This window comes from Esox lucius, chromosome 6, assembly GCF_011004845.1.
Source record: "Esox lucius isolate fEsoLuc1 chromosome 6, fEsoLuc1.pri, whole genome shotgun sequence".
Lineage (NCBI taxonomy): Eukaryota > Metazoa > Chordata > Actinopteri > Esociformes > Esocidae > Esox > Esox lucius.
Window position 1 is genome coordinate 16,331,571 of NC_047574.1, and position 15,912 is coordinate 16,347,482.

General features: G+C 42.1%; 1 protein-coding gene across 11 annotated transcripts in view; it reads right to left on the reverse strand.

The window, feature by feature from the left end:
* The window catches only part of LOC105010552 (ryanodine receptor 2), a 73,139-nt gene extending 58,253 nt beyond the window's left edge, over positions 1–14,886 (reverse strand). For 9 of the 11 annotated variants that reach the window (XR_004575802.1, XM_034292647.1, XM_034292644.1 and 6 more), the window contains exons 1-28: positions 14,766–14,886; positions 12,657–12,776; positions 12,464–12,568; positions 11,856–11,930; positions 11,660–11,738; positions 11,416–11,528; positions 10,540–10,663; positions 10,313–10,436; positions 10,133–10,207; positions 7,843–7,999; positions 7,544–7,708; positions 7,161–7,282; positions 6,827–6,995; positions 6,606–6,741; positions 5,513–5,608; positions 5,282–5,400; positions 5,056–5,189; positions 3,402–3,643; positions 2,932–3,124; positions 2,497–2,701; positions 2,208–2,312; positions 2,035–2,138; positions 1,872–1,955; positions 1,361–1,520; positions 962–1,109; positions 650–858; positions 349–523; positions 45–253 (exon numbers count right to left, since the gene is read on the reverse strand). Coding sequence is in view for 10 of the 11 variants with exons in the window: in XM_034292647.1 (XP_034148538.1) it covers positions 45–253; positions 349–523; positions 650–858; positions 962–1,109; positions 1,361–1,520; positions 1,872–1,955; positions 2,035–2,138; positions 2,208–2,312; positions 2,497–2,701; positions 2,932–3,124; positions 3,402–3,643; positions 5,056–5,189; positions 5,282–5,400; positions 5,513–5,608; positions 6,606–6,741; positions 6,827–6,995; positions 7,161–7,282; positions 7,544–7,708; positions 7,843–7,999; positions 10,133–10,207; positions 10,313–10,436; positions 10,540–10,663; positions 11,416–11,528; positions 11,660–11,738; positions 11,856–11,930; positions 12,464–12,568; positions 12,657–12,776; positions 14,766–14,813 (3,795 nt within the window). In the remaining variant the exon portion in view is untranslated. The remainder of the gene's footprint in view (positions 1–44; positions 254–348; positions 524–649; positions 859–961; positions 1,110–1,360; positions 1,521–1,871; positions 1,956–2,034; positions 2,139–2,207; positions 2,313–2,496; positions 2,702–2,931; positions 3,125–3,401; positions 3,644–5,055; positions 5,190–5,281; positions 5,401–5,512; positions 5,609–6,605; positions 6,742–6,826; positions 6,996–7,160; positions 7,283–7,543; positions 7,709–7,842; positions 8,000–10,132; positions 10,208–10,312; positions 10,437–10,539; positions 10,664–11,415; positions 11,529–11,659; positions 11,739–11,855; positions 11,931–12,463; positions 12,569–12,656; positions 12,777–14,765) is intronic. The other 2 variants (XM_020047436.2, XM_013134215.3) reach the window with 1 other exon arrangement.
* Positions 14,887–15,912: the final 1,026 nt, after the last annotated feature.

The window sequence follows — 15,912 nt, forward strand, 5'->3', positions numbered from 1 at the left end:
ATTCAACACATTTTGAGGTCAGGTTATCGTTGTGTCATGACTACCTCTATTTTATCGTGGTCTGGCTGTACATGGATGAACTGAGGCTTTCTCCAACTCATCCAGAGGGATGGGTCTCTGGCCATACTGACAGCAAATGGCTCATAGCCTTCCTGTAGGCCACACACTGTAAAGTAACGCAGGGAGGCCACGTCACGACCCAGATTCAATCTTCCCTCCTGGTTCACCCCCAGACTACAGACAGGGATGAAGCCTGGAGATGATAGAAACCGGACAAGGAGCCGAACCAGTCAGTTAACACATTAACTGCACGTTTCAAATGAACAAGACATTACAACCTTTACAAACCCTTGCCGATGTCAAAGTCCCTGGCAGCCAGCTCTGATCCGTTGTCGTTCAGAAGCAGCTCTCCGTTGAGAGAGATCATCATGGTACGTTCACTCATGTCTACCATACAACCCACCACATCACCAATCTGCCAGGGACGACCCAGACAGTAACCTCCCTGGTGGCACCAGTGGGCCTGTGTGTACAGCGTTTGTGTGTGCGTATGTTTGGGAGAGAAAGAGAGAGAGAGATTTGCATCCATTCAGCTAGAGGCCCTGCCATGAACACATGGAGTAGATGCTGACAAGTTCAGTCTTCTTACCTTGGAGCCATCAAACACAAAAGCCTGTGCATCTAAACCAAGCTCTTCAACCAGAGGACGGTCGGGATGTGTCCAACCCACCCTCATGTCTCCTGCTGTCACCGCTTCAAACTCAAAGTACCACTTCCCCCTGGTCACAGCATACGAATTGTCTGTCCTAAAAACCCTGAACTTCTCAGGCACCGTGTGGCGTGGGTCTGGCACTGCAGCTAAAATCCAAAAGAGTAACATTACATTCAATTTGCATGTAGCACATTAAGAATTATACCAAAAAGACATAGTATACGCAGTGTGAAATCATTCCCACCGTACCTCTGTCCTGTCTCAGGGGCTCCAGACTGTAGCCATATGCCAGCAGGGTGCACACAGCCTCCCGTACTCTGTCTCTGCCAGATTGTCTGGATCTCTCATCCAGCAGACAGTAGGGAACCAGGTGGGGGCTTTGCTTGGCCTTCACATCCTAGGAGGATCAGGGAGTAGGAACTAATTTCTGCAATATTACTAATCCTTAGTTTACTTACAAAACAAATTAAACCCTACACCAAAATATATTCGAAAACCAAAACATACACCATGAGACGACTGACTTCACTATTATAAATACCAGTTAACACCCTAACGCTGTTCTATTTCAAGTCTCTTGGTAAAGCAAAAGTACATTTGTGTTTACCGGTGTTGTTCAGCCGAGTCAATTTGTGCATTCAAGTGTACCTGGTGTGAGCTGTAGGTCCAGCCCTGTCTGATCTTGTCCCTGGCCCATACATTGTGCTCATTCTCAGCCAGCAGCTCCAACACAGCCTCCTGGGCAGGAGTCAGGATGATCTGGCTCAGGTCCAATGGAGCCGGTCTGTACCCACTAGGCAACTCATACCTGAATGGAAAAGCGAGGGTTAATTCTGAGAAAAATAACAGATGATTCTCCAAAGCATCGAGAGGGGTCAGCTGAGGTGGCTTGGGCATCTGTTTCGGATGCCTCCGGAACGCCTTCCTGGGAAGGTGTTCCGGTCCCGTCCCACCGGGAGGAGACCCCGGGGAAGACCTAGGACATGCTGGAGGGACTATGTCTCCCGGCTGGCCTGGGAACGCCTCGGTGTCCCCCCGGAAGAGCTGGAGGAAGTGTCTGGGGAGAGGGAGGTCTGGGCATCCCTGCTTAGACTGCTGCCCCCGCGACCCAGCCCCGGATAAGCGGTAGATGATGGATGGATTCTCCAAAGCTACTTACTTGGTGGAGAGACTTGTGTATCTCACTCCCTCATCGGCACAGTCTTCTGCCAGTCCAATATGGATGCCAAAGGCAAGAAAAGTCCTTAAAATTGAACAAACCCAAAATAAGTGTCTTGACTGGTCCTTGTGATTTTAATGTGTGAATGGTGTAAAAGTCTTACCGGACAGTGTCCTGGGACATCTGAAGGATTTGGATCCTCTCCTGATCCGGCAGGCTGGAGAACTCCACCAGACAGGGGTCCTGCTTCTTAGTTTCCACTCTCATCTACATTCAAAAACATTTGATGAGCTTGTAGAAGTGCAGCAGACTAATAAAAAAATGAAAGGAACTTACAGGTCCATGGGTCCAGCCTTTGTCAATCTTGTCCATGACCCACAGTTCATGGGTGTTCTCTGCTAGTCTCTCACAAATATGCTCCAGCTGAAGAGGCAATACCACCTAAGGAACAACATGGGGTAGGGAAATATGACAGAAGATAGAAGAAAGCCCCTACTCTGTTTTTATTGACCTAAAGTAGGTCGTGTAACTGATATGCGATAAATATCACGGTAAAAATGTGCAAAACTCAATGTCAAATTACTACTGGATCCTATCGTTCTTTAGAAATATCCTAATATTTTACCTGGCTGATGTCTACTGGTTTAGGGGTAAAGGTTGCAGGGCTGATGGGAATAATGGGGCCCAAAAGGTTTTGGTCATGTTTAAAGTCCTGACACAGCTCCACCCTCAGCTTCACCTTGGGGAGCAGAGCCGCAGAACAGGGAGCGAAGCCTGGAGGGGGCAGGAAGCGGAACTCTCCATGTCTCCCACCCAGCAGGAAACGTACCCTGGGTGCACCCAGTTTAGACAACACGTTCACATGAATTTAATAAGACACAGCCACACGTGTACAGTATTTCCTGAAGGGTGGAACTTTGGTTTGTACTCACAAGACTAAAGATGCTGGGAAATTATATCTCGTGAAATATTCTCCTGACGTACAAGTAGATGCGTTGACATAATTAATAAGGAAAAAAAAAGGAAAGTATTTTGACATTATCATAGACAAAACGCTCACTTGACCCCAGCCGAAAAGCTGACCACTGGGAAGAGCAGCCCGTCACAGCTGAAGTTCTCCAGCATGCCCTGGACAGGCTGCCCATTGACCCGGAAGGAGATGCAGGGAGCAACAAGGTCAAGGCAGCAGCTGACCACGTCGTCCTCCCTAAGCAGGTGTTGACAGGGAGAGCTCACTCTCCGGCCAACACAGCCTGACGTCCGGGACAGAAAGAGCATCAGACTGGGCATTCAATTAGATTCTCCATGAAATGCCTCAATGTACAAATTGATTGAATTCATTTGAAAGTGAAGACTCTCATCCCACATATAACAGGGTAACATAACAAATTACACCCCACCAATGATTAACAGACACCATTTAAAGCTCTTTCTCTTGGGTAAGACACATCATTTACTTAAGCTCCGTTCATATTTTATGTGATACACATACCCAAATACAGAGATAAACTTCTCTTAGTGTTCCCTCACCTGACCAGAGATGCAGCCCATCAAAGCCATAGGAGCATAGATCATCTCCGACCCCATTGCCCCCCCATCCTTCTCCACCGGCCGGACACGGGTGGAACCCCTCAGTGTTGGCCCAGCCTACACGCAGGTGTGTGGGCTCAGCCGTGAGGAAGGGGCTCACCTGGTCGATGGTTAGCTCATAGTACCACCTCCTGTACTGGGCAGAGCCATCACCCAGGGCCAGGAAGATGTTGGGCCTCATGCTATGTTAAAAAGGAAAGGACAAATTATTCTTGCAAAGTGACAGGTCTAACGTGTTTGTTTTGTTAATGTCTGTTAAGTCTTTTTTCTTTCTAATTTAGTTTGTTTGTTTTGTTAGAGGGCATTGTGTTTTTATAAAAAAGGGATTAATGAAGGACAATGGGACACTGGGGATTATGTTAGAGAATAAACATGTGGGGTAAAGTTTTAAAGAACATCTAACTGGCAAACTATTTACACCGAGACCAGCACAATGAAGACTGGTGATCTGCATGACTAGTCTAAACTAATCAAGCCAATGACTATCAATAGCTACTTAAAAAAAAAAAAAGAAACTTCTGAGGCATTGCATAGACTCACTCAAGTGTACTGTAGCAGTATTCAAAACAAAATTACTTAGTGTACAGTTTGGAAAAGAATATACTGCTGAAAACAGGCTTTAATCTGTTTGAATCAAGCTACAAAAATAATGTTTTGCTAGGCCAGGCTTTCCCTGCTATGTCTATATTATTTTCTTCATACAAATGTTCTCATCGCATCACATTTTTTTTATAAGAAGATAAGTGCCAACATCCCAGTGTTTTTATGCTCAGGAGTTCAGAATATTGGTAAAGAAGTCCATGCCAAAATGTCCAACACACAGATGAGAATATGCTGGAATATGCTCTTGCAAAATATTACAGAATTCAAACCGCACCATTGAGAGGCTGGACAAGCTGAGAAACTGTGAGTGAAAAAGAATGAAGCGATTAAGAGCAAAGAGTTGAAAAGAGTACTGAAGGGATGAGAAAATGGAAGAAGGCTGGAATTAGATGAGGATTGAAGAGGGAGAGGAAAAGGTGAGAAAAATAAATGGAAATACTTTTTCCAAAATCAGGGAGACTAAGAGGACACACATTCAGAGGAAATGTTTAAGGAGATGGACAGGAAGATGTGATTAACTCCAGAAAGATCCAACTCTAGATCCAAGTTGACCTTGATCAAGAAAAGGAAGAGGAAGAAGGGAGATGAAGAACGTTTTGGAAGAGATGAGAGAAAAATAGGCCAGAATGGCTGAGAACCTTTGATAAAAACACAAGTGATGGTGACAGAGTTGGAGAAAAAAAGAAAGCATATGATCATCTTAAGACAATATGGCAACAGAGAGAAATTCAAATGAAGGAGAGAAGGTGAGGGATCAAGAAGTGCTGGAGAACCACTAAGGAGTACATGCATATGGACAAAATATATTTTCATGAAGCCAAATCATGGCATCATGTCGATGAACAATTACTAATTCCAAAATAACATGTTTGCTACAGCGTAATGCCATGGTATGGCTTCATTAACTATAAATCCATAAGAAAATCTCACACACTGTTTTCCTTTAAAAAATTAAGTGAATACAGAATGCAGGTAATGGTTATGTACCAACCTGGTGACCTGGTTGACCAGACGAGTCTGGAGAAGGAGGTCACGTTCTGGCAACAGGTTGTCACAGATCAGATGCTGGTTGAAACGCACTGCCATATTGTGGCACACACACAGGGAACTGAGCACATCCAGGACCTGGAATGAAACCATCCAAAGGTTAATATCTGAATAAATCTGGTAAATGCAACAATTAAACCCAAACAGCTCTACTCTGAGCCTGCACCTACCTTATGGTTCCGACCATGCTTATCCAGTAGAGAGATGATGGATTTAATGTTTGCTTCCTTCATGACATTAAGAGCCTCAGGACTCTCCACAAGCACACAGTGTAAAACCTCCAGGACCCCTACATAACAGAGAGTTAGTGACAGAATTTTAATTTAAAAAATGTACGTGTGTCACCATTCTGGTCATAAGAGGTAATGGGTGAAATTAGATCCCCAAATTGTTACACTTACCTGTTGAAGCCTCCAGTCTCTCCAGCCTGCCCACCAGCCAGTCCAGGGAGCCTGAGAACTCTGCACAATTCCTCCGATTACCCCTTAAAAGAGCAGCTGGTACGAAGAGAAAACCAAAGATGAAACTATGAAACTGGTGATCATTTTTTTATTGAAGATGAATTGGTTAGCCATTAATGTGTTTAGGCAGATCTGGGAGTATTAATGGTTTGCAAATGTTGTCAAAATATTGTTTTGAATTTATTTGAGTCCAATTTGTCCAATGGGTGCCGACGAAGATTAGGTGTAAATGTCACGGATCCTCCCAGAGCAGTGCTTCTTACACAACCTACCCGGTGCAGGTCCACATCACCATCGTTCCCAATCCCTCTCAACCTGGCGCTCTTGAACGTAGCCGACTGTCTTGTTCTACCACACTCACCTGACTCCCATTCCCCATTAGTGGGTGTATGTACGTTCCCTCAGCTCCCCGGTTCATTGTCTAGTATTGTCTCAACGTCACACTGTTCGTTAGCTGGTTAAGTGCTCATTTGTTTCTAGCCGCGTCTAGCGCTGTGTACCTGTTTGACCAGTCTCTCTTTTGGCCTTATGCCCCATTCCGAGTACCAGCTTCTTTTGTCTGCTTAGGGGGGAGATCCTGTTAACCACCACTGGTTTGGTGGTGTTCCCACAATTGTTACTCCTTGGCAACTAAACATCATTTTTGTTCCTTTATCTGCCTTCGTCCTTTTCCCTTACACTGTGACAGCAAAGTGACTATGTGCACAGTAACCTTCTTTTTCAGGGAAGATATGTGAAACTATAGCGTATTATAATATTTCAAGCAAATTTGCCAAATTGTATGCAATGTTAAAAGGTGTAATTGTCAATCTTTTTTTTTTTTGCAAATTTTTTTTTTTCATTTTAATGCCCCAGCCATTTCAGCTCCCATTAATGAATCTGGTTGATATTTACCATGCGGATCTATGTTGTTGTAGGTGGAATTCTGATATGTAGTATGTATGGACTGAATCCAATCTACGTAGATGGCAATGACGCAACCGAGTGTCGGAGGTGTATTATGTGATTTGGATACTGAGGGGTTCATTGTCACCCAGTAGTTCATAGAAGAAGTTGACAATCTTCTCCCACTCATCTTCTGTCTCCTTCCCAGCAGCTGCAGCAACATCAGAGGCACTGCTGTACAGGTGTAAACGGTCAATGCAGTCCAGGACCAAGCCTATGACCCCCTGAGAGACGGTTAAAAAGAGATTATATAGCACATTCGGAACAAAAACATCCCTCAACCATTACAAACATGATAATTACCATTACCTCCTCTTGAAACAGATGCTGTCTGTTTTTCAGTGCTTGCATGCTGCTCTGCCTGGCCTCATAACCCAGCTCTTTCCGAGGTGGCTGGAAGTAACCAATAAGATCCTCCAGACTCCTACCCACTGTCTGTAGTGGAATATTCCCCCGCTGACCGAGACCATCGAGTCCCCTACAAACAGCAGAAATGTCTCAGAGAAGACGGCCAGCATTCAACCAGATCTACATTTCCAAACATGTTTTTATTCAGGCTTGGCTAATCCAAGCCCCACCTTTGTACTCCCGACCAATCGTACGGTGACACCCAGTTAATCCGGTACCCAGAAGGCTACAGTACCTGATGAAGCGTGTGAAGAGGAGAACAGTGCTGTGGAGAAGTCTGGCCGTGTGGGACTCCTCCCTCTGGGAACGGGACAGGCTCAGGCCGTCGTCCATGTGACCCTCGCTGTGCATAATGGCCTAGGTGTGGTGAAGTGTTACGACGAAACACGATACAGAAGTCATTTAGCACTAATCAGAGGCAACGAATAAAAGTTACACAAGACATGCTTCTTCCAGTAATGACTGGCATCATGTCAGTCTACAGTGCACCTGTTTCATTTGTATGTGTACGTCAATGTTTCTGTTGTGTGCACTGGAATTTGTATTTGAATTTGAAATTATTCAAAGAGCCCTGCTCTGCGAAAACAAGTACCGGAAAGATTCTGTAGATACAATTACCTTGCGCTGAACCCCTCCCAAGCGGGCACACTTGGCATCATTGACTTGGTAGGTGAGCCAGTGACCAGAGTCAACATGCTGGATGTAGCATATGGAGTCTCCATACTTGATTTCTGGGGCACCCATACCATCTATGTCCTTCTTTGGCACACACTTCAGCCTTTCCTAAAGAGTGATGAGGAAATGTTTTTCCGGTCAGCGTCGACAATTGACCAATCATCACCACAGGGTATTACAATTGATTTGGACTATGCGTCCGGGCCCAATAGAACATTTTTAAATTTGCCAATTTGACTGACCTTGGAGGGTTGGAAGAAGAATGATGTATCCTTGACGTCAGCCCCCTCGCAGTCTACCAGGTGAAGGCCTCTCATCTCATTCAGGCTCAGGTATCTGCCAGTGGTAACATGGTGCATCCGGAATGGCTGACCCCAGCATATGTGACTACTACTCCACCTATTGAAAATAGCATTTTGTTTTGCTCAGTCAGCTAGCAGTAAGTCAGGATATAGTGCATAGAGCAGTGACAGTAGTTATAGAGTCCGGGACAGTTTAACAGGGGTTGTGTTTATTTAACTGGCCGAAGGGAAGAGTCTTACTGGCCTTAACCCATTATGTTCGCAAACACAACTGACCATTTAGCATAAGAATAATGTAATTAGCCAACAAGTATTGTTATTTGGGAAGGCTTATCTTCCATGGAATTACATATTTGAGAAGGTAATTACCAAGGTTATTATCGTTAACGAGAGCAAACGAAAACTAGGTGTGGAAAAAAAAAATCGTTAACTGAAATAAAAATAAAAACAAGATTTGACAATAAAAAATACTGTAGCGACCTCGGTAGGGCCGCTACTCGCCCATCCAATTGGAATATCCCTATTTGGAGCAGTGGGTAGTGTGCTCGCCGGGGGAGCATCACGGGTTCGAGACACTGCCCTCCCAGACGCTACCATACTAACTGTATTGTGAGTTTGCAAAACTGACTAAAATGAACACAAATTATAAAGAAAATGTCTTCAGTTTTCCTCTTTGTCGATTTATTTCCTACTATTTTTGGAGGATATGAAACACATTTTCCAATTTCTTTACTGTGCGTGTTTTAGTTCACGCCCCTTACATGGCATCATGGCGGCGAAAGTCAGGAGAAAGCGGCTGTGTCCCGTTAGGGATTTCTTCAAATACGACTCTGTGTGTCAGACAGAGGCGTCGCTAAGAGCACAATTAATTCGGGGCATAGCCCACCCTCCCGCCCCGCCCGGGTCAGAAAGTACAGGGTTTTGAATGTACATGCTGAAAATGTGGATTTACACGCTAGCATCCTACACGTCTACATTGTCATAATGCGCGATCGGAATTATAGATGAATAGATATGGGGCTTTTTTAAAAATTATTATTATTTTTGGTCCGTTTGAGATCCGGGGCTATTCATAGAAGATCCGGGGCTATAACCCCGGACGCCCAGGGCTAACGACGCCAGTGATGTCAGATAAGAGCAAGTGCGTTGCAGTCGAAGGTGATCAAATATTCTCGAGGGAAAAAATCCCACAAATCTGAAAGTCCATTTGAAAAGCTTGCACAAGAAGGCTAATCTAGCTTACCTTGACAAGGTAAGAGAGAACGCCAAGCCCCACTCACCCTAAACAGCTGATCCCACTCCAGGTAGCATGATGGAGCATGAGACAACCGTAGGCCAGAAAATTGGGTTTTTAAATTTTTTCTCAGATTGAGCATCCTGAAACTTCTGGCTCCCAATTAATGTCATGTCATGTGTGGCTCATGAATGGGTTTAATACTGTAAGTGCTGTTCATGTGTGTCTTTAGTCTATTGGCTGTTTGGAGTTTTACCAAGCACACTAGCTTCATCTCAACTCAGAAGCAGAATTGCACACTTTGCACATAAGGCTGCGTTTTGTGTAGACTTAACATATTTGTTCCTATATTTAATGTACTGTTGTTGTGTCCAGTTGAATATTGCTGGTTAATGACACAAACACTGACTGACATATTTTATAGTTATCTTTTGTGGATGGTTGTTCATCTGTCTTAAGTGAATACATTTAATTAAATGGTATGTTTTGTTGAGTTTTTATTACACTATACATTTTCTGACCTTTGATTCTCGCCTCTGACAAATATCCCATATCAGAAAAAAAAGACTAAAACTATCACTGAAACGAATGAAAACGAAAATAAAAATGTAAACTAATGAAAAATGCAAAACTAATAAAACACTGGTAATTACTTTTTCTCACGCTGTTTATGTATTATCAGTTTCTTCAGATTTACATATAATCATTTCATTGTGGTGCTGAAAATGTAGACCCATAATTTTTAAGTGCTGCAGGCTGTGATCCATAATTATGTGATGCTTTTTTGTTTAAGTGGTGCACTGGCAGAGAAAATAGAAAATGTAACACATGCAGTTTACATAATTATTATACTGTAGCAGAAACATGTCTAAAATCAGATTTCCCCCAAAGCTGAGTGCATCTTTAATAACGTCCGATACACAATCCTCCAAAGTGTAGAGTGAAGTTAGAAAATCAGTGTATGAGGAGTATGAAACAGGCATGAGACAGGCTTACGCAACACGCAGCATCTCTAGTCTCCAGAGAGAGCGTGCATGGCTGGACACTGCTCCACCTTCAAAATGCATCACACTGTAATAGAGGAGCTTCACATTAATGAATGTTTTGGACTTTATCTGATCCATCCAAATGTTTTGTTGAGTATGAGATGGGTAGGAGTGTGTCTCTGTGCCTAACCTGCGCATCTCCTCCCCCTGGTTGGTAGATGAGATGGTCAAACACTCATCTGTGTGTCCACGCAGCAGCCTCAACGTGTCTCCGCCCTTCAGATAACCTGTTAAAATGTAGGATAGTAAAAAACCTAAAGGAAAGTCACGGATTACCATCCAATAGTTATACATAATGATGTAACTTCAAAAATACCCAGGTTGTGTTCTCTGTAGTGACAGAAAGAGGGATCCTACCATCAGCGACTCCACTCCCAGAGCAAATGGGGCTGACATTCCACAGAGTCTGCTGGAAGGATGCATCCACAATAAAACAGCCACTCTGGTTCTTATTGTCTTTCACATTCCCATAGGCCAAATGCTGCATGAAAAAAAACAATATTATAGTCACAATAAGGACATCAAGACAGGTTACCAGGATTCAAATAATGATAATAATTAAAGCAACATCCCCTACTGTGATCAATAGGTGCACGTGTAGTAGAATGTTTTTAACTGTGCTTGTTTGACTTTTATGAATCTTTTTATGAATCTGAATCCTATATAAGGCATTATTCCAATGCATTGCACAGAATGCACGGTTTTATTGTTATGATTATTATGAAGATTAAACACTTTATAACAGTGTTTTAAAGGATTCTGGAAAGTTTTACAATTCATACAAAATGCTGTAATTAACTATTTACAGCATTTTCTTCAGTTCTTTTCTGAAGAAGTCTCATCACAAAATGTGGTGCTAGGATCTAACAATTGGACCTACAATCTATTTAAACTCAGTAGAGTCCTTGAAACACAATGATGATTGTCGTTTTGCTAGTTGATGCCCAGAAGCTTTTTTAAAGGTGACAGTGCTGTAATACCAGGTGAAACTGTATATTGCATATTCTGTATGGCCACAAAAATGTATCATTTATTGTAAAGGCCATTACATTTTAGTGGAGAGAAGGAAGCCACTCCGGAGTAAAAGGCATATGACATGCTGTCTGAAGGACTGATTCCATTAGGAAAAATATTGTCTGCTTTCATGACAATAAAATCGAACTATTGGGCCAAGGGCTATGTCTTGCAAATGCAGCAGGTATCTTGTTACTTGTTGGGTATCTCCTCACTCACTAGATATCTCTCAGATGAAACACTGACAAGGATGAGGTCATCCCCGACACGAACCTTCTCGCCCTCTGACCTCTGCTTGGAGGCAGGGTGAATGGTCCACCAGCATGCCTCATCTAGAAACAGAGGAAACAGCATCTCTTTTGAGTGTCAATAATGAATGCCTCTTTCTAGGCAAACTGAAATCTAACTATTATGAAAACAAGCATTAAGTTTTCTGTCTAGCAATTGAACATGTGCAAAATACCTGTTTTATCATCTTGCAAACCAACATCAAATGCCAGTTTATCTGTTGACGACTGGGATGTCGACAGACAGCCAAGATACTGAAGGGGGAAATGAATTGCAATATTAAACCTCACAATTAGTGTGAAGGGATCACCATGAATCTACAGAAAATGTAATTGAATCAACCAAATGAAAGGTTCTCTGATTATACTCACCATCCTGCTGTAGGAGTGTCGGAGCAGTACAGCATGACCATAAAGAAGAGTGCGTTGACCACCTCCCTGACAAGCCTACATCACCCAAAATCACACAATAAAGGGCTCTTAATTTAGCAAAAAGCTGGTGCTGTTTTTTTGTTAAAATCACTTGTACATGGAATTCTATTGCCTATCTGCGTTCCTGATATTGTTAGATTAGGCCTTTAATATTGACAAAAGACCTGAACAACTTGGTTTGCCGACATGGTCCAGGAAAGCAATACATTTAACACTTTGGAATAGCCCAGACAATTTACAGACCTATGCCCTATTACGATTCTGTGGCAGGAACTGAAATGTGTAGTTCATGCTCAAAAACCTACAAATGTTGCTAAGGTAAAGCCGTTGGTTCAAGTACAGGAAGCATTTGGTTGAGGTCACTGAGCGTTAACCATCTATTGAGTGTATGGGGGCAATCATATGTTCATCTGGGGCATCGGGTGTATGTTTGAACGTTTTGTTGAATAATATAGTGACAACAATTAGCAAAAATAGAGAACGAGAAAGGGGACAAATATATTTTCAGTGCACAGTATATTTGACTGAGACGCAAGCTGTTGGCTTACACTTGCTGTCTGGTCCAACTTCTTAACAAGCATCTCCTGCAGAGCTCTGACAGACAGACACTGGACCAGCACAAAGGCACACACCGACAGATCTGGAGGAACATTCTGGGAAACACACAGGCTAAATTCACTTAAACAGCCCAATCCAAAGTTGAAGGAGTCCTACAGTAAGAGCCTTGTGTGAGATTTTTACCTTGCAGTTGGAGGTGGACTCCAGACCACAGAGTCTGCACCCAAAGCCCTCGGCGGCCAGACAAAACTTCAGATGCTCTTGCTGGGTGGTGAAGATGCACTGCAGGACAACCTCATCATCCTAACAGAAGCAAGGAAAAAGCAGCCAGTGTTGTTACACTTGACAGTTTACTGTGCCAATTTTAAAAACAAAATGCACGCAATATCTCAGACTACCTTGCTGTTACAAAGATATTTTAAGCGAGTTGAGTTCACCTAATAAATGGTGTACATAACAACAAGCTTCTATACTGTATATCAACGAGTCCTTAATTCCTTAGTCCACATGAAGCCAATCAGGCCGTGTAAGGAGATATGACACTGTGGAGAGAGATGAAGGGAGCCAGAGCCAGGACACCTCAATGCCACGGGAATGATGCCAAAACTGTGGAGTCACTCTGGTGCCTGACCTGTGCCTCACTCCATTCCAAACTGCTATCAGCAACCTCTAGGCATTATCATTTAAACTGCAATGCAAAACCACTTAGGGACCTAATTTAGGAAGGCGACGACTCTGATATGTTTGAGTTTGTCATTTTGGCTTAGGTCATCAATTGTAAATGGTCAATAAGCCCATTCGATTTCAATGGGTTAGAACTGTTTCCGACCAATTCATTGTAGATTCATGACAGGGCAGCAGACTAACTTGTCTGACTGTGAGTTTTTGTGTGCAGAGATAATGGCCAAAGCAACAGTAAACACATCCCCCATGAATGATGCAGTGACCCCATTGAGACAGTCAATGTAATATGCAGATATACAGTATTCTGCAGAACCCAAAATTCAATCAAATGTGGACAAAATGGTTCAAGTCTGATTGTTATTGTAGCCTCCCATGGATACACCAGTTGCCGTGGAGACCAGTTCTCCCCCTGATGGCAAGTTGTTTTGGTGTCTGTCAACATCAGGGGTGCCATTATAATGCTTAAATATCAGAACCAACGAATGTGAAACACAACTAAAAACCTAGGCTTACCAAAACAACAGTTTGGAAACAATATTGAAAAGAAGGAATGCTCTGATGAACACAGCAACAAGAAAAGGCCTGGTACGCCTAAAATGACCCCTAGAGTGGATGACTCAACCTTATACTAACCTTATACTAACATTTATAAAAAAAAAAAGAAGAAAGAAAACAGAGTAGTCCATAACAAAGCAGTCCATACCAGAAAAATGTAAGTCTACAAAAATGCATGCGATGTATGGATGTACTATACTATATGGATTGAGACAGACCCACAGTCCTCTCCCCCTTTTCATTGAAGGGGACAATGAACTGCAAACTGCGTTTCAGGCTTTGTTAACGAACATTACAGCCCTTAGCAAAGCATGTGACTGTCCTGCACAGCATGAATCAACACCCCACAAATGACAAGCCTTTATCAGAGAGCTGAGATATCAAGCTGTGAGAGGATTCACCACTACTGAGAATTGCAGGCCTCCATTATGCCAGTAGTGATAAGACACTTAAAATAGAACCAGTGCTACAGTTTGATTTAGTGTAGCAGGAGCGGCATATATATGTTTAGAAAACATATATTAATAGAATAATTTTGAATAATAAATTAATAGAATTAAATTGTATTTAAAGTTTCAGTTTGAAGGAAAGCTCAGCAAGCCACTTGCAAGAGTAGAACCGGGATGGCTGTTGTTTTCCCCTCAAAGTAAAGTACAAAAGAGGGTAGTTTAATTTTCTTAGCAACTAAATGACATTGGAACTTGTTAAAACATTTAATCTAAAGCAATTTAATATTCAAACAGTCAATCCAAGAATCTTGTAACTTGTAAATGGATAAAGATGAAACACAATTTAATCTTAATGCTTGGTCAAATTTTTTTTTATGTTTAATGAGTGTCTTAAATATAATTGTAGTGAATGTACTCTAGACCAGTGTGGCTCAAAGTAGACTAAAAGTGATCAGTAGAATTTAGTGTAAATAACCTTGTATACTCTAACTGCTGCAGTTATTTTTCTGGCTACTGTGTATAGCCAACATGGCATGCAAAATGTTTATACTTTCCATCAATGCCAACACCTGTGTAACATTCTCAGTAAGATTATATTACTCACCGTACGGATGAATTGAATTTCATCTTCGCTTTCTCCTGATTCAGGCATGTCCAACCAGGTGAAACAATGCACTGTACTACGGTAGGTTACGGAATGACTTGTGGGAAAACAATCCTTGAGATTGGCTGGCAGTGGAGTAACGCCTTTCCCTTGTCATTTTGTCCCAGTCAATACATGACACGTAAACGTTTGATTGGTTCCATTGCATGCAAACATTTTGGAGATGACCATGCATGCATCCACAAAACTGGGCAATGCTATACTAACAATGAAAATTCCAATACCTGAATCTTGCTGAATAGTTTCCCCCTTTTATTTTAAACCATGTACAAAATAATGGAATGTTACTTGCATAAGTATTCAACCCCTACACATTTGTGATTGGTTAAGCCACCTTTTAGTCCAATAATAGTTTTAAGTCTGTTTTATGTACCAGCTTTACACACATTTTCGGAGTGTTTGTGGACAATTTGGTCCAGTTGATTCACGATGCTTTTACAATAGTTGTAGACTGCAGTTTTCAAATAGCGACAAAGATTCTCAGTGTAGTTGAGATCAGGGCTTTGACTGGGCCACTAAAGTAAATTCACATTTTTGGTGTTCAGCCACTCCAAAGTACATACATCTTAAGCCTGGGACACTTGTTCCGCTGAAATGTAAATTTCCATCAAAGTATCAGATTTTTATCAGACTGAAGCAGGTTATCATGTAGTGTCTATCTGTATTTTGCTCTTTCCACTCTTCTTTCAGTTTTAACAAGATGACCAGTGTCTGCTGTTGAAAATCATCCCCACAGCATGACTCTACCCCACAGCATGTTCCTGTATTACTTTATCTCAACAGTGGGTTTTTATACAAAATGTGAGAGCAATGGTTCTCATGTAGATTCCATTGGTTAGGTAACTGTCTTCTTTACAGCAATTTATTTTATACTTATGCAGGCATCATTATGGCACCTTTCAACAATTGATTCTGAGTGTTAATGTTTTAAAATAAAATATAACAATTAGAAAATTGGTCAGGTATTTGAAAACAACCAACAAACTATTAAGATATTAATGTATAATCAGGTAAAGAAATAATCTATGGAATCAATATTTCCTTTTTTTTTATTGAACACACAAACAGAATAATACAAGAAGAGTGT